The following is a 24,361-nucleotide window of genomic DNA, read 5'->3' as shown; positions in this document are numbered from 1 at the left end:
GGCGGTCTGGACAAACGAAACAAACGAATGTTGCCGGCCTGCGATCCAATCCCGGGCTGCAGCTTCCGCCAACCCTTCTTCGCCTTCTCTCTCATTCAATTCTCCATTGCTTAAATCCTCAAATCATTCTGCAGTGCAGGCGCTGTTCTTACCTGCCTGTTATTCATATACTCACCACCTCTTCTCAACATTTTTTTGTCGCCAACAGCATCCCACTATGGATCGTAGTCTCGACGAGATCATCGCCGAACGTCCGGTAAGTGCCCGGGGATGAACTACCTCAGCATGCGACCTCTGGCTCTGGCTTGAGTGTTCACCTTCTCTTGACAATCCGCTAATGGCTTGGTCACCGTCTACAGCAGAAGCAACAATCTCGGGATCGTGGTCGTCGTCCTCCTCAACCTCGTCGCCGTGATGGCGTAAGAAAGGTAATGCCGCGCTTCATGGCATCTCCAGCCAGCACCTCGCAACACGGCAGTCCCTCTAAAGATCAATCCTTCGCAGGTCCTTCCTCCTTGTCTCCTTCCGAACTCTATTCGCGCATCATGATAAGCAATATTCGTTGGCCTCGTAGCATCGTCTCGCACAGACACACGGCCACGCAGCGCTGCAAAAAAAAAGATGGAGCTTGTTTACACGAGTACATACTGTGACTTTCGAGCTGACCTTGCCTCTCTATTTTGATCACCGCAGTCTCACAGAGAAGAGCGCCCCGACTTGGATCTGTAACTACACCCGTCTTCCACTGACTGCAGTGGCCGCCGTCAGCCATCCCGGGGAACTTATCCGCTAACCTGTTGTTTCCGCACCTGCAGCGATTGGGTCCATGACAAGTACGAAGACGACAGAGATGGTGCGTCCTGAATCCCGGCTACTCCTCCTTCTCTGCCTCCCACACCGCCAAGGCAATTGCTACGACATGCTAGTGTTCATAAACGAGAACAAGTCTTAACTCAAATTCTTCAGCCCGCCCTTCCCGTGCCTCTCGACGCCCGCGCGGTGACCGCTACTCCCCCGAGCACGAAAAGTATGTCTTGCATATTCATCATAGCAAATACATGGTCTGACCCTTGGCATTAGTGCGTCTACTGGAGCCAAACTCCGTGTCGAGAACATCCACTACGATATCACCGAGAGTGACTTGGAGGTAAGATGCTGCTGCAACCACCGAACTATCTACATGCGTGAGCATATCTAAGACGTACTTTCTTCTTCGATCATAGGATCTTTTCACCCGTATCGGACCCATTAGCAGCGTTTCCCTCGTCTACGACCGCGCCGGCCGTTCGGAGGGTGTTGCCTTCGTCACCTACAACCGTGTCAGCGACGCCCGCACAGCTATCAGCGAATTTGATGGTGCCAACGCTAAAGGCCAGCCCATCCGGTTAACACTGATTGGCAGCGGCAGCGGCAGCGCAAGACGGGACCGCAATCCGTTCGACCACGTGGAGCGTCCCAAGGGCAGCTTGTTCGACCGCGTGGAGCGGCCTCGCGATAGGAACGCCCGCAGTCTGAGCCCCGGCAGCAGAAGCGGTAGCCCCGACGGCGGCGCCCGGCGTCGTCGTGGCCGTCGTGGTCCCGGTGGTAGCGCTGGTGGTGGAGGATACCGCCGCAGCGACGTCACCAAGCCGCCTCCCGATCACATCGACAGATACGTTCCTGGCCAGAGATCGCCCGCCCGCAGACCCGCGAACGGTGGTGGTAGACGTCAGCAGGAGCGTGACACTCGTGGTGGCGAGGGCCGTCGCACAGCCAACGGTCGACCTCGCAAGACCCAGGAGGAACTCGACGCCGAGATGGACGACTACTGGGGCGGCAATGCCAATGCCAGCGCCGGTGTAGCTGACAACCAGATTGTTCCCGATGAGGCGCAGCAGGTCGCCCCTGCGTCTGCGGCTGCTGCTGGAGATGATGATATTGACATGATTGAGTAAAGCGCAGGCTTTGGATGAGACGTGTGTGGCGAGAAATGTTCACTGATTAAGTCATAACCGCTTGCTTTCTGTAATTAAGCTGATGTTTGAAACTTGGTGTGTCGCATAGACACAGGTTCCGACGGAACTGAAACTGGAATTGAAATAAAGCGACCAAGAACGCTTTTTCGTCCCATCTTGGAGGAATGGTGTAACTATTGGCGGCCACCGGTTTGTATTTGCTAATCATACAAAAATCCTCTATCGTTCATTATGTTAAGATTTCACCTTTTAAGGTTGGAAACCCTCCAGCGTACGTTATTCCTACCAGATGTTCTCTTAAACAGAGACCTTTTAACCAGTGGTTCTTTTCACAAGAAGTTCTTCTGACCAGAGGTTCTGAGATATGTTTCCATATTTTTCGGTATGGGAGGCAACTAGGTTATAATAGATAGTAATGGAAAAGGCAGTAATGCTATGCCGAGCCTCTCGCCCTTTCCACTTGTCCTTCAGCCTCAGCAAGAATCAATACCCTTTGTGGGTGAAAAAAGGCAGCAGCGCTGTGCGTATGTGCGTGTCTTTGTCTTTGTTAACTAAGACAATTTCTATCTTCCTCCGTTCCCAAGCTCACCCATCTACCCAATCGTCCTTCTTTGACCATGATAGTCAAGTAAGTGAGTCATTTCATATAGGCGCTGATGCCAATGCTTGTTAATGCTTGTCTTAAATCGATTTGATCGCATCATCGCCCTCTTATCTTCTTGCTAGCATCTCCGATTCTCTCGCGTCCGTGATGTGAGGAGCTCTGGGCCTTTTTTTTCTTCTCTGAGGGCACATGAAATCGTCGTCTAGGGGAGGCTAGGACTGGGAGTAGATCCCGTGCTAGTGTGCTGAACTAGACTGAGCAGCATGAGACCAGAATCACCGCCACAGACCGTAGGGTTCCCTGCATGCTTTCCAAAGTTTGATGGTTCCGTCCTCGCTTCCGGTACCATAGAGTTTGCCGTCGGGCGAGAAGCTTACGGACCATATGGGGCCGTGGTGGCCCTTTTGGACTTCTGTTTGGGAAGGGTTAATGCCAAGATTACTGACTAAGAGGCGGGGTTGTGTGGGCAGTCGGGTAAGGAGAAACAAAGGGAGAGTGTGAAGATAGTGAGAGGAAATGGAAGGGAACTGTACCGAGTTCTTCGCCCGTCAGCAGATCATACACCCGAGCCCAGGTATCCTCGGCACTTCCGGTGACCAGGCGACTGGTCTCGTTGTTGACGGCCGCGCTGGCGACCTCATACCGGAAGTCAACCTTCTTAAGGAGTCGGCCTGGGTTCAGGCCGTCAAACAGATACACTGATTTGCCGGCGGCAACGGTCAGAATGCCTGCGTCGTTGGGACGCACGGCCAGGGTGTTGAGTTCACAGCTGCCGATGGGGCCGTCGACAATGTACTCGACCACCGGGTGGCGGGAGCGGAGGTCCCACCACCGGATCTTGCGGTCTTCCGCCGCCGTGGTGAGGATGTTGTAATCCTGGTTCCAGACGATGGATTTGATGGTGCCGCCGTGCACGCCGGGTCCGATCTCGTAGCTGGTCACCGCGGATGGTTGCGAGGCATCACCTGGCGCTGAGGGCCCGGTAGCTAATGTTGGCGACGAGCTGTTGCTGTTGCTTCCGCCGCTGCTGCTACTGCTGCGCGTGAGGTCGAAGATTCGCAGCTTCTTCTCAAAGCCGCCGGTAGCGAGCACGCGGGGCGATGGCTGCATGGGGAATGCTACAGCCCGGCAGATGTGCGAGTGCTGGAGCGTGTGAAGACATTCACCCGTGTGGGTGTCCCATACTTTCCTGTGGCAAGAGCGTTAGTTTGGAAACACACGTCCTCTTTGCTTAAGATGGATGTGGTGACTGGGAACTTACGCAGAGAAATCGGCAGCGGCGGTGGCGGCGATGGTGGCGTCAGTAGATAGACGTGCCTGCCAGACTGCACCTTTATGACCGAGGAAGGTTCCGATCCTGATTCGGTGAACATCAGTTGAGAGCTCAGGGGTCAGCTTCTAGATGTGCTAGTTGGACGAACCAGTCACCAGTAATGCCGTCGCGCAACATGGGATTATTATCTGTGCAAATGAATCAGCTTGCAAAACTTGGTGAAGATTCAAGGATTTGCACAGCTTGTGCAGCGTACCTTTACATGCGGAGATAAGGTAGTACTGGTCATCCTCCACGGTGGAGGAGAAACTGATATGCGGCACGGGACGAGAGTGTCCGTGACATGTCAATGGCACAACCTTGGGAATATCTATGAGATGTCAGCCATGAAGGAGCGGCTTAAGTATGAGTTGAGCTTTATAAGTTACCAGCAGCCATGTTTGGCGTTCTTTCAGGGATTCCTTTTTAAAATTTGAAGATCTTGGGGTATCAATGTCGTGGTCGGTTGCGGGCGGCCGTTAATATCAGGAGATGAACGATTGATAGTCTTCAACAGCGGGTACAAGCTGTTCAGCAAGGCATACAACCGGGGAAACAGTAAATGGAATTTGAGCGGAAGATGAGAGAGATGAGCGGATGTAAAAATACAAAAGAAGAGTCGTCGATCTCGTCAAATCATCAATCAGCCCAAACAATGTGGAAGAGAGAGTGGGAGGGTTTCTAAGGACGGATTGGAGAAGTTGAGGGGGGAGAGAATAATGAGGTGGAACTGTACAAATTGCACACAGGAGGGGTTCACGGAGGGGTGGAGACGGGCGGACGGACGATGACCACCAGCTCACTTCTACAAGATAAAAGAAAAGAATACTGGGTAGGTTTGAGAGGGACTCGAGCCCAGCAGGAGGGAAAAAAGGAAGAGGAAGAGTCGGGATGATGAGCTCTTTTTTTGATATGCGCAGATCTCCTTACGATTAATTTCCCCTTCCATCCCCGGGCTAGACCCAGTTGGGTTTAGCTTGACTACACGTGAGAGATCCATTCTATGTATACAGCGTATATGATATCTGAGTATGCACTATACAGCATACTACACAGCATGGTTTATAGGCCTCGTTTGCATAGCATATTTTGCACTAGATATAGGACAGAGATATCGCTCAAGTCGAGTACATTGTATGCACAATTCTTCTTCAAATGTGACAGAGTCGCAAGGGAACGGCCGTACTACTATACATACGTAACAGCTTGTATGGATCTACTTGGGTTCAGTGATGATAGTCTGTCTCTGCTTTGACTATGCAATAGTCCTTCTCTTAATCATATATATTCTAATAATTAGCCCATCTCCTGATAACTACTACTTATATACACACCGTACACCCCCTGAGTCTCTCCTATCCACCCAGCTTATCAACCACCCCGATTCTAGCAACTTCTTCCCGCCCCGATCGCACACCCGGCTGAGCCACCGCCCACGTGATTGCCCGCGGAGGTACCATGGCCTCCTTAGCAACAGCTACCAGGTACGCCTACCACTAACTACTGTACAGGAACCACCAGGGTGCTGCTCTCTGGAGGTTGATCTTTACACTCATCCTTGTCATTTTCTCCATTCAAACCCACCTACTCCTTCCCACTTCGCAACCACCAGGCACTCTCATTCTTGCTCTCCCCTATCCACTTTATCAGTTCATGTATGCCTGAGTTCAAGATCTCCGCTTCTCTGGAGGGCCACGGCGATGATGTAAGAACGCCCCCCCTCCCGCCTGTTGACGCTGACTTTGCCCACATCCACCCTGCCCCAACCTTGGCGATCATCGACCGCTGACCATTTTTTTCTATTATTCGTCGGTATCATAGGTTCGCGCTGTGGTCTTTCCTCACCCAAATGCCGTCTTCTCAGCGTCTCGCGATGCCACAGTGCGACTATGGAAACTAGTCTCTACCCCGCCTCCGACGTATGACTACAACATCACTTGTCATGGCTCAGCCTTCATCAACGCCCTAGCATACTATCCCCCAACACTCGACTTCCCCGATGGCCTGGTCCTCTCCGGCGGACAAGATACAATCATCGAGGCGAGACAACCCGGTAAAGCCGCTGATGACAATGCGGACGCTATGCTTCTTGGCCATGCACACAACGTGTGTGCGCTGGACGTCTCACATGAGGGTGGATGGGTAGTAAGTGGAAGCTGGGACTCTACCGCTCGGCTCTGGAAAATTGGCAAATGGGAATGTGATCTCGTGCTGGACGGTCATCAAGGAAGTGTTTGGACGGTGCTCGCTTACGATAAGGATACTATCATCACTGGTAGGTGTCGAGTTGTTTCACTTTGATTCGACTCATAGCTGACACATTACTAGGTTGCGCGGATAAGATGATCCGTATTTTCAACACCTCAGGGAAACTCCTGAAAACAATCAAGGACTCTCAAGATGTTGTTCGGGCTTTGTGCAAGGTCCCTGCTTCCCACCCTTCTGGTGCGCACTTCGCTTCTGCAAGCAACGATGGTTTGATTCGACTCTACACCATCCAAGGACAACTTGTTGGAGAACTTCATGGGCACGAAAGTTTCATCTACTCATTGGCCGCCTTGCCTTCGGGTGAGTTGGTCAGCGCTGGTGAAGACAGAACGGTCAGAGTGTGGGACGGCATGCAGTGCGTGCAAACGATAACACATCCCGCGATTTCGGTGTGGAGCGTGGCTGCTTGTCAGGAGACCGGGGATATTATCACAGGCGCCAGTGATCGAGTCACTCGCATCTTCACCAGGAGTGAGGACCGGGTCGCTAGTGCTGAGGTGATACAACAGTTCGAAAGGACAGTCAAAGAGTCTGCAATCCCTGAACAGCAAGTCGGCAAAATCAACAAGGAGCAACTTCCTGGTCCCGAGTTCCTGAAGCAGAAGTCGGGCACCAAGGATGGACAGGTACAGATGATTCGTGAGACGGATGGTAGCATCACTGCTCACACATGGTCCATGGCATCCCGAGAATGGATTGCAGTTGGCACGGTGGTTGATTCCGCTGCCAGCAGTGGAAGGAAAATTGAGTATCTGGGACAGGATTACGACTATGTCTTCGATGTCGACGTGGAGGACGGCAAGCCGCCTCTCAAATTGCCATACAACGTCTCTCAGAACCCCTACGAAGCAGCAACGAAATTCATTCAGGACAACGAATTGTCCATGAATTACCTGGATCAAGTTGCGCAGTTTATTGTTCAGAACAGTCAGGGTGCCAGCCTTGGCCAGTCTACCCAAGGCCCGACACCTTCTGGTGCCGACCCCTGGGGGCAAGAAAGGCGTTACCGTCCTGGAGACGGTCAAGAATCACAACCAGCCCAGCCTGCGCCAGCTCCAGAGCCCCGTCCCAAAGTCCTCCCTCAGAAGCAATATTTGTCAATCAAGTCCGCCAACCTTAAAGTGATCGCGAAGAAACTCCAAGAGCTAAACGAGCAGCTTGTGACGTCTGGATCAAAAGAACTGTCTTTGAGTCCATCGGAACTCGAAACTGTGGTTTCTCTCTGCACCCAGCTAGAATCGTCAAGCTTGAACGATTCGCCCATTGCAGGTACCGGTGTCGTTTTACTATACAAAGTCGCAACTCTCTGGCCTGCTTCCAGTAGACTCCCTGGTCTGGATCTCCTCCGACTGTTGGCGGCTGCTACTCCCGTGGTTGCAACTGCAGACTACGATGGTAAGGACCTAATCTCCGGGCTCCTTTCTAGCGGCGTATTCAACTCTCCGTTGAATGTCAACAATGCAATGCTATCGGTCCGAATGCTGGCGAACCTTTTCGAAACAGAAGCTGGTCGCAATCTAGCTATGAGCCGGTTCGATGAGACATTGCCAGCAATCAAGTCAGCCTTGTCCAACAGCGGAACAACGCCGAACCGAAATTTGACCATTGCTGTCGCAACCCTCTATATCAACGTCGCAGTGTACCTGACTTCGGGAGGCAACGAATCAGCCCCGGAGTCGTCGGAGAGGGGACTGGTGCTTCTTGCAGAGCTCACGCAGATGCTGCAGGGCGAGAAGGACTCAGAGGCAGTCTATCGCAGCCTTGTTGCAGTCGGCACGTTGGTCAAAGCACTAGGTGAGGAGGTCAAGGCTGCAGCAAAGGAGGTCTATGATGTTAATGCTCTTCTCAATACGATCTCGAGCTCCAGTCTCGGGAAGGAGCCGAGAACAAAGGGCATCATCAGTGAGATTAAGGAGGCGCTGTCGTAGACTGCGCGTTTGCTCGTAGGGCCTGTCACGGGCTTAGATAGGGTGGTTCTACTATTTTAGACCCTCCAAGGATTATAAATATTGGCTAACGATAGCGAAGCACACTTGCATGGAATCAACATCGACTGACTAGCTGTCATTCACCAGAGTACATACATGACTTCTTCATTTCCTCCCCACTAGTATTATAGCATAATCAATGCTCTCAGGGTCCTTTCCCTATCAACAGGCGTATCCTTCCCAGCACTAGCTAAATACCCTTACCAATCTCAGCGCCAATCAGGGTAGATTTACAACCTTCCCTCAGCATCAACCCCCACCTCCAACACCTGATCCACCCCTTGATAATCTGGCACATCCAACCCATACTTCTCCGCAATCCCCCGCGTCAAGAACCGGCCCCCAACAAAATGCCGACCACGATAGAATTTAACGCACGGCTTCGGCGCCGTCAAGCTGATCAGCGCTTCAGGCATGAATTTCGCTCCAGGCCCCTCCTTGGGCGGTCCGCTCTCAATATCCCACGAGCTGGGCGCGTCGACACTCAGCACGGGAATAGTGGCTGACTCAATCTGACCGATGATTTCCGGGAATGGGTCGCGGAGGGGCCCGCCGAAGGAGAAGCCAAAGATGGCGTCGACAAGTAGGTGCGAGGACTTGATGGCTTCCGGAAGGTCGGTGATAAACGGGATGGAAAGGTTCTTGAGTTGAGTTGTAAGGCGCTTTTTTTTTGGGCCTGTTAGTTGATGGTTTGTGGTTTGTGGTTTGTGGCGGCAGTAGGGGGAGAGAGTGTGTTGGGCTGGGTGATAGATGTGGCTTGGTTTACCTACCTGGTAAAGCTCGTTTTTACCTTGCTTGGGGTAGTAGATTGAGGGGGTGTAGCCGTAGTGGTGGAGATGACGAGCCGCTACGAGGCCATCGCCGCCTAGTTTTGTGGATGTTAGATGGGCTATTCGAGAGAGAGGGTTGGTTGCAATTGTTGTAGGCTCTGGGGGGTATGGATGGAGCTGTAGAAGGTGGGGATCGGTGGAATGAAGGATCACTCACCATTATTTCCGGGGCCACAGATGACGAGAATGTTCTTCCCTTTGCTTGGGGGGTGAATGCGGTACACTAACAGTTCTCTGTTAGAGAATTTTTGTTGCTGTGGGATGAGTTGAGCGTGTTGAGGAAACGCACCAGCTTGAGACACTGATAGACCGGCTAGTTCCATGAGTTGGTCGAGAGAGAACCCGCCGGTCTCCATGAGATCCTTGTCTAGCGCGGCGGCATCTTTAGAGGAGAGTGCCTGCGGGGTGGTTTGGTTAGTGTGCTCTGAAATGAGAAAAAGAATTGTGGTGTAGGTAGAAGGTCTGACTTTCAACGACATTTTGGCTGATGTGCTATACTTCCGGAATAAGGCCGTGATAGGTTTCCGCCTTGAAAGTGAGGAGAGGAGCATACAGGCGTGTCAACTGATGGTGATGACGTGCAGCGGAAGAGATTCTGTCGGCTCGATAGGAAGAGATTCAAGAGATATTTTATACAGAGCTACCAGAGCTACAGCATCATGTTGATAAAGTGTTGCATCCATTGCATTGCATCATTGTTATCGATGTTCCCCACCGTCCGGTGCTAGTCCGGATCTGGTCTCTATCCGGACAAACATATTCTCCGAACACGCTGGAATCTGCCGCGGAGTCGGGGATCGCGAGCTCGTTCAGTTGACCTCGCTTTGCGCTGGCTCATTGAAACCCTCATTCTTCTCACTTGATATCCAGTATCCACTCAAGATGGTCGTCCGTATTCGTCTGGCCCGCTTCGGGAACAAGCACCAGCCCTTTTACAATATCGTTGTTGCGCAAGCTCGGTAGGTGAATTTTTCTCTTATAAATCCTTTCCACAAAGCGCATTGAAACTGCCACATCGGAGCCCTGCAGCAGTTGCAACAAGCGCTTCATCCCCTGGATGGAAATTTCGTGCTAATCCTTCCGGATCGTCCAGTTCGGCTCGCGACTCCAAGCCCATCGAGGTCATTGGCACCTTCAACCCTATTCCGCAACGCCCCACGGGTCTCTCCGACGAGCAGGCTATCACGGCAAGATCCTACAAGGATATCGCGCTCGACCGGTCCCGAGCCAAATACTGGTTGGGTGTAGGTGCGCAGCCCAGCGACGGTGTCTGGCGATTACTGCACATGGTATGTCCATCGTCCGGGACAGGAGGTCTTCCCGCAACGGAAAGCAACAGAGAGCTGACTTGGATTGCGCTGTGTCTTAGGCCGGCCTAATTGAAGCGAAGAAGGTCCCCAACAAAATGAAATGAAAGACGAGCAATGAGCGCTTCTACATTGTTCCGTGATATCTGTATATTTGCATGAGATACTGGAGTCCCCGCCGACGACCAGATTCTCCTTCTTTAACAGCTGTGGGCCGGTAAACGTCGTCCTCAGCTTTTGATGTGCGTGAGAGAAAGGAGAGTTGGACTCGAATAGTTCAGAAAAAGAATATCCCTGAACGTTACCCTCCTGGCATTTACTTATTGGCGTTTTATTGAGAGAGTGATACATTCGGAAACTTCTGGGTCAAGAATTCTGTACATTATGTGTGCTGATTATGTGCTGCATCCTCGCATTGTGATTAAAATCGCAATTAGCTTCAAATCTCGTGATTGGCTTTTAGCCCCGTCCACTGCACTGAATTCTGTGGGATCGTCTTGGGCATGACTCTTGGGAGGCAGGCTTGAAGTCGAGAATTGACCTAGGGTAGCACTTCTTTGCGCGAAACTGCGGGCTCTATTGGCGAATGATGAATGGCCTCGAGACAGAACAGAGAATTCTGGAAAACTATGGTCTGTCACGGGAGCACCTCTCTTGCATGAATCAGCCTCTTGGAGGCGGCCATCGCCGCGGAAGAAAGGACCCGAGTACTTTTTTGCTATGCACCTTGCATTGAAGGTCTAGCAGGTGACCAGACAGAGCCTTCAGCTTGAATCAGCACTGCATTCATCTGTATAACTTTCCGACAGACGATGATATCGATATGTCAGATGCAAATCATCAACGTGACTCAGAATATGCTTCAGAGGCGGCTACAATCCATGTACTGGCTTCACAAGGGCCAGCTGATGGTGACGCTGAATTACCTAATATGCATATCGGCATTGACCTCAGGTTCCAGGCAGCAAAGCTATCACCGCCACTGTTTCTGGGTGTAAATAAGAGGCTTTCAGACTTTCAGACATGGACCTCCTCGGTGTTCACCATGATGGGACATGTGGAAAGGGTTGACCCTGCCCCTCCATGTACATGTCTCTGTGTAGCAGATCGACTTGACTGAATAGGTAATTACTTGCTTATTCAGTCAGTACTAAGTCCTCAAAGCCGGCCATCCTTCCCCCTCCCCCTCATTTCTTATTGTTACAATTGCCGCGCATCGAAATCAGACCTGGACCAATCTAATCCAGGGGACAGGGACAGTCCGAAGGGCCCATCTGTTATGACGGACCGTGATGATTGGCTTTTTGTCGGAATGCTAGGTAGGAAGATCATCATCAGAATTTAGACATCCTCATTGATCCATGGGGCAAGCCACACAATACTCCCTCACCAGATACGGTGGCTCACAGGACGCCTATCTTCCTCCCTCCCTCCCACCCCCCCACCAACCTCTGTGCAATTGGAAGTTTGGAACTAATCCGCCAGATGTCCTGAACTATCGCTAGTCTCTCCTCCTGTCGCCTCATCGGACTATATCGTGGTTGGTCTATCGGAGCAACTAGTGGCTCCAAAGAAGGTCCAGGAAGACCATCCTGGCTTGGTTTAAGTATAGGTACTGTCGGCATATGGGCAGGGTCTATAACAAACTTGGTGGGGTGGGGGGGGAAACAAAAAGAGAAAAAGGAAAAACAAGACACCGGGCTTATCTCGTCGTCGGGAGAGTGAGTGGGTAGTGATGGTGGTGGCGGGTCTAGAAAGAGGAGAAAGGCAGGCACCCTCACTGCGCGACCCAGACTTGCTTACTGTTCATGCCCTGATTCCGTCTTCTTCCTTGTTGTCAACAACAACAACAACAACAACAACAACAACGCGCCTCTATACGATCCCATTCGCAGCACATGATGGGAATCTGGCGTGCGTCTCACTCTGGCAGACTGTAGCTGATTACTAACTAATCATGATTGATTGATAGATCTTCCAGACTGATTTTTGTTCGGTCGATGCATGCGTCTCGGGCCGAGTTTCTAGACCCCCAAGAGAATTGAAATCGAGACCATCGGTTTGGGTCATTCTACTCACTATTTGATCCCAAATCACAAAACTACCATATGTCCCGGTCAGTGCTATGGGAGCTGGTCTACAGGTCTGTCAGGGGCACGTATTTTGACTCCGTTTTTCCCCCCTCTACGGAGTGCTCTCTTCACTCTTTCCCAGTACTTCGTTGGAGCCGCACAGCAAGAAGCTCCTGGTTGACCGGTAACCACGGGTCAAATCCGTGTGTCGCACAGCGAGTCTTGCTCGTGATCAAATGGCAGCGGGATTAGGGTTCTCCTTTGACATGGTTGGGGGACGGTTTTGGCTTTGGCGCATGAGGGAAGTATTCGTCATATACGAATTGCAGAAGCGCCCGCCGTTGGGAGGGTAGGGGTAGGAGGGAACAGGGGTAGGAAGTAATTTAACCTAGCAGCAGTTATTTAGTTAACTACTAACTGTACGTAGTCTGAATAGTTGATTAGTTGATTGACTGATTCTTTTTAGTTTGGTGTCCCAGCAGGCAGCCGGCATCTAGAAAAAGTTGCTTGCGTGCTAGACCAAACTCACTCGACTTAGCCTCGGAATGTTGAACTGTCGGTGGTACTCTGTACTTTAGTTGGAAGATTCAGTTTACATCTAAGTTGTCATCAACTGTCGAGTCATGCCGCCACGGATAACGCGGGGTTCATTCGAGGTTCCGAGCGTTTGTTTCTTAGGGTGTCGGGGAGCCTGAACCCAAATCGACCATGGGCCTCAGGGTACAATATTTGGCATCACTTGTTGATTCTTCCCTGTTCGCGACGCGTTCCCCTCCTGATCGCGCCAAAGACTCCTGGGGATGGAAGGCCAGGCCTGGAGAGCAAGATACATGACAATAATTGTACTTAGTCCTGATAGTCCAGTCCAGTCCAGCTAACTAACTAACAAGATTCAATTATAACTGCTTATTCAGCCACGTCCTGCCGGCCTCGGCACACGCACCTTTTTCCTCCTCCACGTTCGCATCCGTCGTGGCGGTTGTTTGCGTAGATTAAATCGAGCTGCAATCGGCATCGCCCTTGCCTGCAGTTTTCACCTCTCCGATGGCAGCCCATTTGCACGCAGTCAGTGGGCTGTCGCAGCAAGCAGCCGCTCTGGAGGACGGGAGGCCAGACAGGCCGAGGAAAAGGATCAGTCAGTGGTTCCAGTTGTCTTTTACACCTTGCTGTAAGGAACTGCTCTTCCCGGGGAGATCGGGGATATTGTACTGTAGCTGGGAACTGTGCCCACTGCCTACTGCCCACTGCCCACTGCCCAGCAAGACTAACTTAGTCCCTGGTTTTAATATCAGCTCGCGCGTGTCGTGCCATCTTAAAAAGCCGGGTCGCGCTCTTGTTGGATGAGACCAAAGGTTCGTGAACTAATTAGCTATAGTAGTAGTAGTACTGCGTACTCCATAACTAACTACCGTAGGTAGTTTAATGCATGATGATTATTCATTCGAGTACTCCGTCCTTTCCGTACCAGAATCCCGAGCAGTTCGAGCCAGCCCCAAGGGACTTCCGATTGTCCATCATCTGCAGACTCCTGGAACGGAAGCAGACTGGATCCGTGGATGAAGACGAGAACGAACACTCACTTCTCGAGAACTGATCCATCGGTCATCCCCCCCCTCCCGGTGGCTAGTCTAACTATCTGTCTCTCTCTCATCGTCTCTTTCCTCCACCACCATCAGCTTCTTCCCCCCTAAATGTCCCAAGGACCGTTCCGGACTTGAACTCTCTCAAGAATCCACCTTGTTCCCTCATTCATTATTGTCCTCCGTCTTGCTTGGGACGGACAGACGGACGGACTGTCATTCCCTCTCTATCTCTCTTTTTTCACATTCTGACAACATACAGTAGTACGTCCTGGTAATTATCCTTCCTTCATCTTTCTCCCACCCCCAGTCAATATCATCATCGTCATTTCAGGTCCACGACCAACTCCTCCATCATAGAAAGCCCAGCCTTATTCCAGTTTGACTTGATATTGGATTCTCGAGCATTGTTTGCAAGTCAGCCATCATCTGCTTACCATCGTCTTGACATTGTTGTTGAGGATCATTTCGACTTTGCACCCCAACTCCTACTTGACACTTGACTACATTTTACTACTTGCTACTGCTACTTAACGAGCACTTCTCCCTCTCGCCCCCTTAGCCTGTCTGCTTTCCCTCTCTCTTTCTCTCTTTCTGCCCGCACCCACTCATTCCCTGCCTTTTTCTTTCCCTATTCCTTTTCCTCCTCTGTCTCTCTCTCTCTCTCTCCCTCTCTTTTTCCCTCTGTTTCTTCCCTCCGAGAAACCGAACCTTAAACGCCATTCCCTCCCAATTTCCACTCACTCCCTGTTCCCGTCTTCGGTTTCCATACTCGTCATCCTCTTCCACCCTCCACTCTTCCCCCCCCCATTTCATCGTCCCCCTCTCCCTCTCCCATCTTCTTCCACCCACTCCATTCTCATTCTGCATCTTCATTCTTCTTCACCATTTTACCCTCCCCCCTCCTCTCCCTGTCTCCCACGTCTAATACATTACTTCTCTGATACCACCATTATTTTTTTCTTCTCATTAAGAAGCATTTAATCACTCCTTCAACGTCTTTGATTTGATCAGCTTTTGCCAGTTGCGCAGTTATTCAGCCTGAGTCTTGGTCTTTGTGTCGTCTCCATCGATCTCTCATTCTGTCGCATTATTGCCTCCTGAACGCGGCCGAACGCGGCCCTTCTGTTGCAGTCGCGCGCAATTCCACTGCATCGCCCCCGTCTCACTTCTTACCTTTGGCACGATCATCTGTCATTGAATCACTTATAAGTGATAAGTTAGTTGCATCATCTTTCCGGCTACTAATTGTTATCTCATTGCTGGGCCTCTCCAGCCGGTGCCGCCTGTCACCTATTTGACTTCCGCTCCCTTGCCTTCCTAAAGAGCCCGTGCTCTCCCGGTATTCGCTCGTCAAGTCTCATCGATCGATCGGCTTGTCACATTGATTCATCCCTCCGCAAGGCATGAGTGGCAGCTCGAATCAATCAACCCGCACGAGTCCCGGCTCCTTTAGCACCGCTCAGCGCACGCCCTCTGTATCCTCTGGCGCGTCGCCGACTTACCAGTCGCTCTCAGCTTCTCAGCCGCCCTCGACGGCCCAGAATGTGATGTCGACCGACGTGTACAGTCCGCCCGCGTCGCAGGCCTCTTCATCGCTCGCACCAACTTTCACTCACCCTTTCTCTCCACTTGCGCCCTCATCTTCCTTCGACACCGTCGCTTCCACCACCATGCGCTTCGCTGATCCGGCACAGTCGTTAAACGGCTTCGGCCGTCCTGCCAATGGAGCAGGTGGAACAATATTGATGCGAAAGCTTCCGCGCAACACCAGTCGCGAGGCTTTGCGCGCTATGCTGCTATTTGCGAAAGACCTCTTGGATACCGAATTCATCCCGTCTGACCACCCGGAAGATAATGGTTATTTATGTGCACTCGCGCGCTTTGGCACGCTGGCTGCTGCGGAAGAGGCGCGCGCTCTACTCCACGGAAAGCCAAACTCCAAGAATGACGCGACTATGGTTGTGGAGGTACTAAATGGTACATCTTTGGCACCCAGACGAAACACCATTGATCACACCGCAACCCGCAGCCTGTTGGGCGGTGTCAACGGGGCACTGCCACGCCAGTCGTCACGGTTCAATGGAACCTTCCAAAATCTCGAGAAACTCAGCGCGATCAATGGACCTACCACCGGTGATGGCTTGCCTGATTCGAGTACCCGTCTGCACAACATCTTCTCCCCCCAATCACCTCTTGGCAACGGGATTCCTGAATTACCTCGTGTCAGTGGTAAATCTATGATTGATCAAGATATTGACGAAGACACGGGAGAGTTGCTTAAAGATCCGGTCGGCTATGCCGAAAACGGTCACTCTGGTGCTGGTTCCGCCGGGCGCCGTGCGACTAATCCTCAGATTTTGAGTAATCAGTTTGCCGGCATGTCCCTGGCAACGAATCTGTCGTCGCCACCACTCCAAGCCTACACGCCTCAAGGCTCGGCACACATGGGAGTACCTGCCCCTGCATCCACATATCCGCAAGCGATAAGCAACATCGGGGCCAGTCACCCTTATCCTTACGGGAACCCACACATGCACCGCCACAGTCTGCCTGCTGCCAACCCCAACGATATGAACCCACCATGCAACACTCTGTATGTGGGAAATCTTCCGCCGGATACTTCAGAGGAAGAACTCAAGGCGCTGTTCTCCAAGCAACGCGGCTATAAACGTCTATGCTTCCGGAACAAACAAAATGGTCCCATGTGCTTTGTCGAATTCGACGATGTGGGTACTGCCGGCAAGGCACTCAACGAGCTCTATGGAGTCAAACTGTCGAACAGTATCAAGACCGGGATTCGTCTGAGCTTCTCGAAGAATCCATTGGGAGTACGCTCAGGACAGCCCGGATCCTTGAGCGCATCGAATAACATAACCTCTCAAGGCGGCGTGCCAGGAGGCAGCAGCCTTGGTGGAATCCATAATTCGCATGTATTTTCCACGGTCAGTGGCCCGCCCCCTGGTCTTGCAGCACCTCCTGGTCTTGCACCCCCCCTGGCATTGAGGAACAATGGTCCAATCCATCCCGCTAGCAACATGCATGCCCCCATCCCCACCAACGGCGCGTTCAATCCCAACCCTAACCCTGGCCTTGGAATACGGACCAATTCTATCCCCTCAATGGCCTCGCCCCCGCCGCCACTCAGTGGAGGGGGGCCCAATCTGGCAGGGTTCAACTTTTCCTACCCGGACTACATGATGGGCCGCTAGGGGTACAACGAACAATGTTACGTCTCTGTGGAACACTATATGTCCGAGATGCTTGATGACCAACTGGGCTACCTGGCGTATTGGGGATATTCTTTTTTTTAATAAGTTAGATCAGCATTTGGAGGGTCACCTTCCTCCTCGGAGTAAGGACTTGGAGGCCCCGGATACCTTGACTTGATTTCATGATTTCGTGATTTTACGTTCATCTTTGCACTCTGATAGCATGGGATTAGGGGCGCTGCTTACATGTCTGCTGTTTCTGGAGGGAGACCTTGCATCTGCATGAGGATTTTCCATTGATCGCGTTCCTGTCGTCTTGTTTTATGCACCATCTTCATACCCCGTGCTTAGGTTGTCGCGTTTGATTGGTTTTCTGCTAAAGATTGATTGATTCCTGCTTTTGCTTGTGTGCATTTTCCTGAGTCAGTTCCCATCAGAGTCGCCAATGTTTGCAATTGGGGCTAGGCGTTGACATGGGTATACACTTAAGACTTCTGAAAGGCTACTGTTGGCTAGCTGCTGCATTGTCGCACATTGCCCCATGATTCTCGTTTGCATTTCCCTTTACAGCGTCATCTGTTCTTCTATTGGTCATTGCTTGCTCAAATGGAACACTGGTTCTTTTTTCTGTGACTTGTGACTTTTGTGATTGTTTTGCTGTCTTGCTCCGGTGGACTAAACTGGTCAGAGGGCTCGGGTGTAAAAAGAGGTGTGCCTAGTGTTTCTATCATACTTCCGCTTTCTCTCTCTTTTCTTCTTTCTTGTTTCAGGTTTCACAGATTAAGACACGCCTGCATTCGCTTCAAGTGTTTTTTTCTTAGCGCTGTACTCCGTAGATATGTACAGACTCCAGGTAACTAATTACTAGTAGTTATTTTTGAGTCGATAGCCAATAGGCTTGTCTGAGCAAGTGGGACTAGGTCCGCCAAGGCTGTTGTGATCACGTGATATACCACCACTCCCGAAAAAGTTTCTTTCCCTCGAAGCCATCGCGTGCAGGTCTTTTTTGCTTCGTCAACAATTCTCCCTCCCCTTCATCTCGACCTTATTCTTGGCCCCTCCCCTGTCTCCTTCCCCCGTCAATTGGTTTCCTTTTCCTTATTTTCGCCTCCATTGACCTCTTCTCTCCTGAGCACACTTCTCTTCCCTTCCCTTGTATTGTTGCTCGCGATTTTGACACGAAGATACCCCCAAGATGGCTCAACGAATACAAAACTCTCTTCTCCCCTCCCTCTCTTCCTCCACCTCTACCACCTCCTCTCTCTCCAGATTTTCGAACACATGCACATCTTCTTCTCTCTTACCCCTCCCACAGCCTGCTTCTCGCTCGTTTTCTACCTCGGGATGTCGTCAAACAAGGCTTCGCCGTACCATGTTCAATTGGCTCGAAGGTAAAGGAGCCGAGTTGAAGCATCATGTTCCTGGTGAACTGAATTACCTCACCCATACCAATAAACCATTTCCTTTGAACGAGCAGTATCGCAGCGAACCCATTCTAAGCGAGGCGCTGCGAAACGAGATATATGACCGCGTCATAAGGAAGAAGCAGAGCGTGCGAGGTGTGAGTGTTGAGTTCGGTGTCGATATGAGGAGAGTGGGTGCAGTTGTTCGACTGGTCGAGTTGGAGAATAGAATGAGAGACCAGGTAAGCCTTGCTTTTCTCCCCTTCCCGTACAGCCTTTGCGCCCCTCAGCAGGAACCCTTGCCCGATGCAATGATGAGACAATTATAAAATCGATTAGTCTTTATGACCCATTTACTGGGCTTGATTACAACGCCTTTAAATCTGACATGCATCAACCCCACCGCATATTTCTACCAACTTTCACACACTGTGTATTGTCTTAGCAATGCTAACGACTCTCGAATCAGGGCAAATCCCTCGCGCTCCCATACGCCCGTGCAGTTCACGAGATGGTTCCCACTACTCCCTATGTAGAAGGCGACCGAATCAGACACGAATCCATCAATGATCTTCCAGTTCATCGCTTGACCGACCCTCAGATCTTCTATCCTGTGTCTGAATCTCGGGAATTCAACCGTTTCGACGCCGGCCGAGCATTCTCCGCTGCCCCTGCTCTTCCTCACAAGATCACAAGCGAGATGAAAGAACAACCCGATGAAACCATCCGCAAGATTACCCAGGGATTGTCTCCAATCGAGACTGTCGGCAAGCGCGAAGATGAGCAGCAGGTTCTTTTGCCTGCGGACGCGCGTATCCCTCACCCGCACATGATCGTCAACGACCGCAACCGTCTCACCATCGGCAAGACGGAGCCGAAGGAGGTTCGTCAGAGATATCGGGAGCGCCTTGCGCAGGAGTCTGAGCGGGATCAATACCGCAAGGACCGGATCCAGCAGCACCTGGAGCGGACGACTCAGAAGGTCGAGCCCGAGAACTCTCGGTTCGAGTTCCGCTTCAGAGATGTGGTCGTCAGCCGGGAAACCACCGGCCCCACTGGCCGGGGCCACCTGGCCCCTGGTCGCCGCTATGGTATCCCCAGCTACGACCGGAAGAAGGGCGAGGTCAAGATTCCTACTCGCGTGGATGTCTAAAAACCCTTTCCTTTTCCTCTTTTTCCCTCATCTTCTTGACTTCTTCACCTGGATGAGATCCCTCGCGCGGATGAATGCTGTACGGATATTATCGGTGTACCAATGATGGCTCCTTCTTCTCTTCTCGAACTGTATTATATGGGCATATAATTCTCTATGTCTCTTGTGTGGTGTCTTTCCAGCTTTGTTCGATGTTTTGTGTGCGTGCTTGCCTTGCGGTTACTTTTTTTCCGCCCCAGGATGGGATGGATCTATTTTTACAGATTCCCTTGAGCAGGAGTATGTGTATCTATCTACCTTTCTTTTCTTTCTTCTACTTTGTGATTCCCCGATCACGATCATCTACCCCTATATGTTTGGTGCACAGAATCATCTGGGCTACCTCTGTGATGTCGACGATGCCACAGCAATACAAACAATCAATCAACATCTCAACATCATATTTAAAACTACCACGTATGCATCCGGAACCATCGGTCTTCCCTCTCTTGCCATTCCTATCTTCCTCTCCGTTCACAAACCAAGGGTCGTCACGGAGCCGTCTACAACAACACAAACGAGAAATGCAGAATCCTTGACGCGACTGACAGCTGTACTCAGCTCCCAGCTAGAGCAGACATTATCTGGAGTCGAAAGCTGTATAGACTCCATCGCTAAACACCTGCGAGCGGTGTCTAGCTTCACCTACTTACTACCTTCCTACTGTCTACTACTGACCGGTAGCAAGTAGTGTGTGTACTTACTATTATCGTCTACCTTCTGTAGTTCAAGACACATTTAGCCTCGGTATCTACTAGTTTCACTCTGGAGACCTTGGCCATCATCCCCCCGTGCGTCTTGCTGCGGCACTCGTGACCCAGACTAATGAATGTACACCAGCAGGGAACCACCCTCCATGCTCACCTAGACTCTTGACTACTTCAAGCAGCGCGGAACGACCGATGAGAGAAGGTAGAGATTATATGCAGGATATATTTGTTATGTATATAACATGTACTATACTGTACGAGAAGTAGACTTGTTGGATTGCGGTATGTGGCTCTGAGGTGACAAGGAAAGCTTATAAGGAGAATCCAAGAAAAGCAAAGACGTTTCCCACACACACACACACACACACAAACTATACAAAGCAGATGCGATTCTCGAGTTCGTATACGTGAGAATGCATTTCCCCTGTAGTCTCTCCCTGTTCGTTCCTAGAATGATTAGAACGGGTGCTCTCCAGAGCGGGAGGGGGAGAAGATGAAAAGATCTTGAGATGAAAAAAAGAAAGGAGAGAAAAGGAAATGAGGACGCCCAGGTCCGGTCAAAGAAGAATCCAGGGTTGCGACTGATATAGAGAGCCAGACAGAAAAGGTGGAAACCGGAAAGATAGCAGACAGCGAATTTATCAAGCAAGTTGTAGGGCCAAAAGGAAAACAATAATCATCGAGCGAGAAGCAACAAGGGCTATGCTGGGTATCCATGGGAAGAGACACACAAAGTTGCGGGGAAGTAAGAGGCCGATTTGACTGCAGGTACAACGAAGATTGCGGATGCAGTGAACCAAGGTAAACACCATATACACACTATAGCTGGTTGCGGGAGGACCGCGGAAGACATATAGAGAAGGTGGGACAGCATGCTGGAGAATATACACGCTGCCATCAGGAAAAGAGGTAGAGGCTTTGCGTTAAAGTGCATCAGGATCAGCCGGAGTTCCCGGAACTGGAACGGACGTCAAGGGACTGCTTGGTGAATCCAATCCCTCTCCACTCCCACTGCCAGAGGAATCCTCAGGCGTGACATCAATAGGTTTGGGAAGGTGTAGAGCTTTGCGCTCCTTCTTGCCATTTTGACCAAGTGCCGAAGACGGCGATGGCGTGATGGCGGGAGACGCTTTTTTCGACGCTGTCTCGGGACCGGTTTGCATTGGACTTGTATGGCCTTCCGCTGTAGGGAAATAATAGTTGTCGTTGGCGTAACCACGCCACTTGCGCCAACCCTCGAAGTCAATCAGAGCTTGCATGCAGCCCCATTCCGTGACTTTCTGCTGCAACCATTCGAAACGCACGGGCTAGATGGAAAGGGCCGTCAGTAACAGTAATCGACTAGGGAAAGTCGGACGACATACCTTGGTCAAGAAGTCATTGCAGCCAGCCGCCAGGGCTTCATGACGATCGCTTTGCAAACTGCTCGCCGTCAATGCCACAATGATGACCGGGCTCTTAAACAGGGAGAGATCGTGCAGCGTGTCCTCTTCATTCAAAGGATCGCTGTTGCCCGCAATGGCTGGCGGTGAGGCCAGAGATGCCGTGGCCGCGCTAGCACGTCCATCGGCGGTCTTTGGAAAGACACCAATGCCATTCAACCGTTCGAGTCGCCGGATCTCCTTTGTCGCGTCCAGTCCATTCATGACAGGCAACTGAATGTCCATCAGGACTAAATGGAAGCCACCCTGTCGCCATTTCTTTACGGCCTCTGCACCGTTTGCAGCGCATTTCCACCGCACACTCAGACGCTTCATGAACGCTTCCAAAAGCCTTTGATTGATGTTATTGTCCTCAACAATCAAGACGTTGATCGGCGGTACAGTGCCTTCGATGAGACCACCAAAAGCACCACTCAATGACTGTGTCGCACTCGGTTTCTTCGGCTTTGCGGTCGGCGCAGACGGGCGGGGTCGCGGAGAAGCTCCGCGTGCAGGCGGTGTGAGCGACTTGGCCTGCGGCGACTCCGGGGGAGGGCCAGGCGGAGTAGGGATGGAAGGCACCGGCTGATTAGACAAGGGCCCTGGAACTCCATTGGGATCTAGGAGAAACGTCAGCGGGTTTTTACTGGAGAAAGGCAGAGCATGTGACGACGAGTTCAAGTGGGCACAAACCTTTCGGAGCGGACACCTGACCTAGCATCGTAGGGGAGTTTGTGGTATGGCGAGTGAGTGGTGGCCGACGCGGGTGTCGATTCCCGCGACTTCCTGGAGAAGGCAGCGGAGGCGCCATACCTGTGGTGAGGATTGATATTGACGGAGCCGGATGGGCGTTGACGCTGGTAGAGGAGTTGTTTGGGTGTGAAGGCGGTGTCGGGACAGTGGGATTTGCTGGCATCAAAGGAAAGTAGTCGCCGTGCTCGCCCGGTTCGGACTGATTATAGTAGACTTGAGGGCGCGGGGACGGTTTAGGCGTGCGTCGCTGGGGAATGTCGATGATGAGAGCTTCTTCAATGACTTGTCCTCCAGGATAGTATGTGTCCACGACATTCATGAGTGATTCCTCCGGGCTCAAGACTCGATCGGGTGTCTGTCGATTGGAGCCTTCCCGTGGCGAGATCCGGACAACGATGTCGGGCGCATCAAAAGTCTTGCCCAGGGAGTTGGCATACTTGTTGATCACTTGGTCTCGCAGCTCGTCCACCACGAAGTCATCTGTAATGGGAACCAGAGTGGCCGACCCACCTGGCCGCTTAACCCAGATTTTGCGAACCATGCCTGTGCCGTACGTATTGAAGCGACCGTTTTCGAGTCCGTCAGGTTCTCCCGTCGTGCCAGAGTCTAGCAGGCTGTTGATCAAATAATGGTGAGACGGCGCAAGCAGCGACTGACGGCGTGAACCAAGACTCGGGCGCTTTGGAAACGGTGCAGGTGTCGTTGAGGTCACTACCTGGTAAGTTGTGGATTCCCCGGACGGGTTTTCCGCAACTGCATCTAAGACGGTTGATTGGGGGTCAACGGCTGGAGACCCCAGGCGCTCAAGGCCGTGACTATTGAAAGCAAGCTGGAGAGACGGCGGGTTGGCGCGACCGGTAGTCGGCGGGGGAGGGGTTGGGGTCGGCGAGGGTAGGCGATCAGAGGCGAGGCTCGATACAAGTGGGGGGTGACCGTGCTCCGAACACAAACTGGAGGTGGGACGTTTGTTAGAAGAGGTGCGGGCCACGGGCTTGCGTTGCAATGAGCCTCGAGCTGCACTGGAGGATGCAGCACCTGATTGCTGGATGGCCGACGGTCGAGTCTCTTCACGCTGCTCTTCGACGGTATCCTCTGGTCGGGACTTTGCGGGTGGGACGTCGTCGAGAGGACCTTCAAGCTGTTCTCGGCTGGAAGTCGGGGCCGGCGGTCGGGAGATGTCGCCCACAACAGCAGCAGAAGCTATGGAATCACCGTGCTCCGAAGCAACCGGGTGGCTGGGAGGGCGTCCGTCGTCGGGAGAGGGTCGAGACAAAGTCTGGCGGAAGTGTGCGCGGCGGGCTGCTTGGTGATCGGCGGACGGAGAAACGTTAGCCGATGGGTCCTGCAGCTGTCCGTTGTCGTTGTCGGTAGTCAAGTCTCGCAGAGCAGATTCGTTAGGCAGGGACGATGGAGTCGGAGGGCTACCGTGGTGGTGGGAGGGTTGAGGAGCGGAAGGGTGACCGTGATCGTGGTCGTGGTCGTGGTGAGAGAAGCTGGAACTGAAGTTACAGTCGCTGGACCCAGCAGAACCATCGGAGCTGACCGTGGTGGTATTGGGGGTGGTGACTGTGGTGGTGGTGGTGGTGGCGGCGGCGGCGGCCGGAACGGAGGATGTCGAAGATCGCCGCCAGAGCTTCGCCTTCAGTCGAAACCACGGACGGTCAGGCATGACGCGTTGTAGCAATGGTTGCAAAGAACTGTAAAGGAGTGACAAGACATGGGATGGTAGAGAAGAAATTTTGAGACTTTTCTCC

General features: G+C 52.0%; 8 protein-coding genes across 8 annotated transcripts; 5 read left to right on the top strand and 3 right to left on the bottom strand.

Annotated features, from left to right (window-relative positions):
• Positions 1-72: 72 nt before the first annotated feature.
• Positions 73-2,199, top strand: BP01DRAFT_348593 (putative RNA binding protein). Its single transcript, XM_025573729.1, has 7 exons — positions 73-256; positions 360-428; positions 694-725; positions 816-853; positions 967-1,027; positions 1,081-1,147; positions 1,224-2,199. The coding sequence occupies exons 1-7, from the start codon at positions 218-220 to the stop codon at positions 1,932-1,934; spliced, it is 1,017 nt and encodes a 338-aa protein (XP_025427672.1). The 5' UTR covers positions 73-217; the 3' UTR covers positions 1,935-2,199.
• Positions 2,200-2,731: 532 nt separating this feature from the next.
• Positions 2,732-4,448, bottom strand: BP01DRAFT_163355 (WD40 repeat domain-containing protein). Its single transcript, XM_025570715.1, has 6 exons — positions 4,261-4,448; positions 4,089-4,202; positions 3,981-4,020; positions 3,821-3,916; positions 3,093-3,748; positions 2,732-2,971 (listed from the first exon to the last, which is right to left on the bottom strand). Exons 1-6 carry the CDS (start codon positions 4,268-4,270, stop codon positions 2,835-2,837), a joined length of 1,053 nt encoding a protein of 350 aa, XP_025427671.1. The 5' UTR covers positions 4,271-4,448; the 3' UTR covers positions 2,732-2,834.
• A 934-nt stretch (positions 4,449-5,382) lies between these two features.
• On the top strand, positions 5,383-8,244 carry BP01DRAFT_360182 (WD repeat PLAP family protein). The gene is made up of 3 exons (XM_025575857.1): positions 5,383-5,576; positions 5,693-6,146; positions 6,200-8,244. The coding sequence occupies exons 1-3, from the start codon at positions 5,529-5,531 to the stop codon at positions 8,065-8,067; spliced, it is 2,370 nt and encodes a 789-aa protein (XP_025427670.1). The 5' UTR covers positions 5,383-5,528; the 3' UTR covers positions 8,068-8,244.
• Positions 8,182-9,507, bottom strand: BP01DRAFT_360181 (NADHX epimerase). Its single transcript, XM_025575856.1, has 5 exons — positions 9,425-9,507; positions 9,247-9,355; positions 9,115-9,180; positions 8,898-8,992; positions 8,182-8,789 (listed from the first exon to the last, which is right to left on the bottom strand). Exons 1-5 carry the CDS (start codon positions 9,434-9,436, stop codon positions 8,358-8,360), a joined length of 714 nt encoding a protein of 237 aa, XP_025427669.1. The 5' UTR covers positions 9,437-9,507; the 3' UTR covers positions 8,182-8,357.
• Positions 9,508-9,839: 332 nt separating this feature from the next.
• BP01DRAFT_368854 (mitochondrial 37S ribosomal protein bS16m) lies at positions 9,840-10,371 on the top strand (the record flags this gene model as incomplete). The annotated part of the gene is made up of 3 exons (XM_025576518.1): positions 9,840-9,916; positions 10,051-10,246; positions 10,327-10,371. The coding sequence occupies 3 exons, from the start codon at positions 9,840-9,842 to the stop codon at positions 10,369-10,371; spliced, it is 318 nt and encodes a 105-aa protein (XP_025427668.1).
• A 4,951-nt stretch (positions 10,372-15,322) lies between these two features.
• BP01DRAFT_386212 (RNA-binding protein) lies at positions 15,323-17,128 on the top strand (the record flags this gene model as incomplete). The annotated part of the gene is made up of 1 exon (XM_025577666.1): positions 15,323-17,128. One exon carries the CDS (start codon positions 15,323-15,325, stop codon positions 17,126-17,128), a length of 1,806 nt encoding a protein of 601 aa, XP_025427667.1.
• Positions 17,129-18,143: 1,015 nt separating this feature from the next.
• Positions 18,144-20,117, top strand: BP01DRAFT_327163 (mitochondrial 37S ribosomal protein mS45). The gene is made up of 2 exons (XM_025572903.1): positions 18,144-18,773; positions 19,001-20,117. Exons 1-2 carry the CDS (start codon positions 18,324-18,326, stop codon positions 19,682-19,684), a joined length of 1,134 nt encoding a protein of 377 aa, XP_025427666.1. The 5' UTR covers positions 18,144-18,323; the 3' UTR covers positions 19,685-20,117.
• A 1,239-nt stretch (positions 20,118-21,356) lies between these two features.
• On the bottom strand, positions 21,357-24,276 carry BP01DRAFT_368851 (uncharacterized protein; the record flags this gene model as incomplete). Its single annotated transcript, XM_025576517.1, has 3 exons — positions 21,357-21,740; positions 21,798-22,474; positions 22,548-24,276. The coding sequence occupies 3 exons, from the start codon at positions 24,274-24,276 to the stop codon at positions 21,357-21,359; spliced, it is 2,790 nt and encodes a 929-aa protein (XP_025427665.1).
• Positions 24,277-24,361: the final 85 nt, after the last annotated feature.

Source organism: Aspergillus saccharolyticus, assembly GCF_003184585.1.
Source record: "Aspergillus saccharolyticus JOP 1030-1 unplaced genomic scaffold BP01scaffold_44, whole genome shotgun sequence".
NCBI classification, from domain to species: Eukaryota; Fungi; Ascomycota; class Eurotiomycetes; order Eurotiales; family Aspergillaceae; genus Aspergillus; species Aspergillus saccharolyticus.
This window is presented reverse-complemented; position numbering and strand designations above follow the sequence as displayed.

What these genes read in the sequence shown, in the direction of transcription:
- BP01DRAFT_348593 (XM_025573729.1), top strand. Translation starts at nt 218, where the DNA reads ATGGATCGTAGTCTCGACGAGATCATCGCCGAACGTCCG. An exon ending in AGATCATCGCCGAACGTCCG is followed by an intron (nt 257 to 359) that starts GTAAGTGCCCGG and finishes CACCGTCTACAG; the next exon opens with CAGAAGCAACAATCTCGGGA. An exon ending in TCACCGAGAGTGACTTGGAG is followed by an intron (nt 1,148 to 1,223) that starts GTAAGATGCTGC and finishes CTTCGATCATAG; the next exon opens with GATCTTTTCACCCGTATCGG.
- BP01DRAFT_163355 (XM_025570715.1), bottom strand. An exon ending in CCTTATCTCCGCATGTAAAG is followed by an intron (nt 4,021 to 4,088) that starts GTACGCTGCACA and finishes TCATTTGCACAG; the next exon opens with ATAATAATCCCATGTTGCGC. An exon ending in GACGGCATTACTGGTGACTG is followed by an intron (nt 3,917 to 3,980) that starts GTTCGTCCAACT and finishes TCACCGAATCAG; the next exon opens with GATCGGAACCTTCCTCGGTC.
- BP01DRAFT_360182 (XM_025575857.1), top strand. Translation starts at nt 5,529, where the DNA reads ATGCCTGAGTTCAAGATCTCCGCTTCTCTGGAGGGCCACGGCGATGAT. An exon ending in TGGAGGGCCACGGCGATGAT is followed by an intron (nt 5,577 to 5,692) that starts GTAAGAACGCCC and finishes TCGGTATCATAG; the next exon opens with GTTCGCGCTGTGGTCTTTCC. An exon ending in TAAGGATACTATCATCACTG is followed by an intron (nt 6,147 to 6,199) that starts GTAGGTGTCGAG and finishes ACACATTACTAG; the next exon opens with GTTGCGCGGATAAGATGATC.
- BP01DRAFT_360181 (XM_025575856.1), bottom strand. An exon ending in TCTATCAGTGTCTCAAGCTG is followed by an intron (nt 9,181 to 9,246) that starts GTGCGTTTCCTC and finishes GAGAACTGTTAG; the next exon opens with TGTACCGCATTCACCCCCCA. An exon ending in CTGTGGCCCCGGAAATAATG is followed by an intron (nt 8,993 to 9,114) that starts GTGAGTGATCCT and finishes CCACAAAACTAG; the next exon opens with GCGGCGATGGCCTCGTAGCG.
- BP01DRAFT_327163 (XM_025572903.1), top strand. Translation starts at nt 18,324, where the DNA reads ATGGCTCAACGAATACAAAACTCTCTTCTCCCCTCCCTCTCTTCCTCC. An exon ending in AGAATAGAATGAGAGACCAG is followed by an intron (nt 18,774 to 19,000) that starts GTAAGCCTTGCT and finishes CTCTCGAATCAG; the next exon opens with GGCAAATCCCTCGCGCTCCC.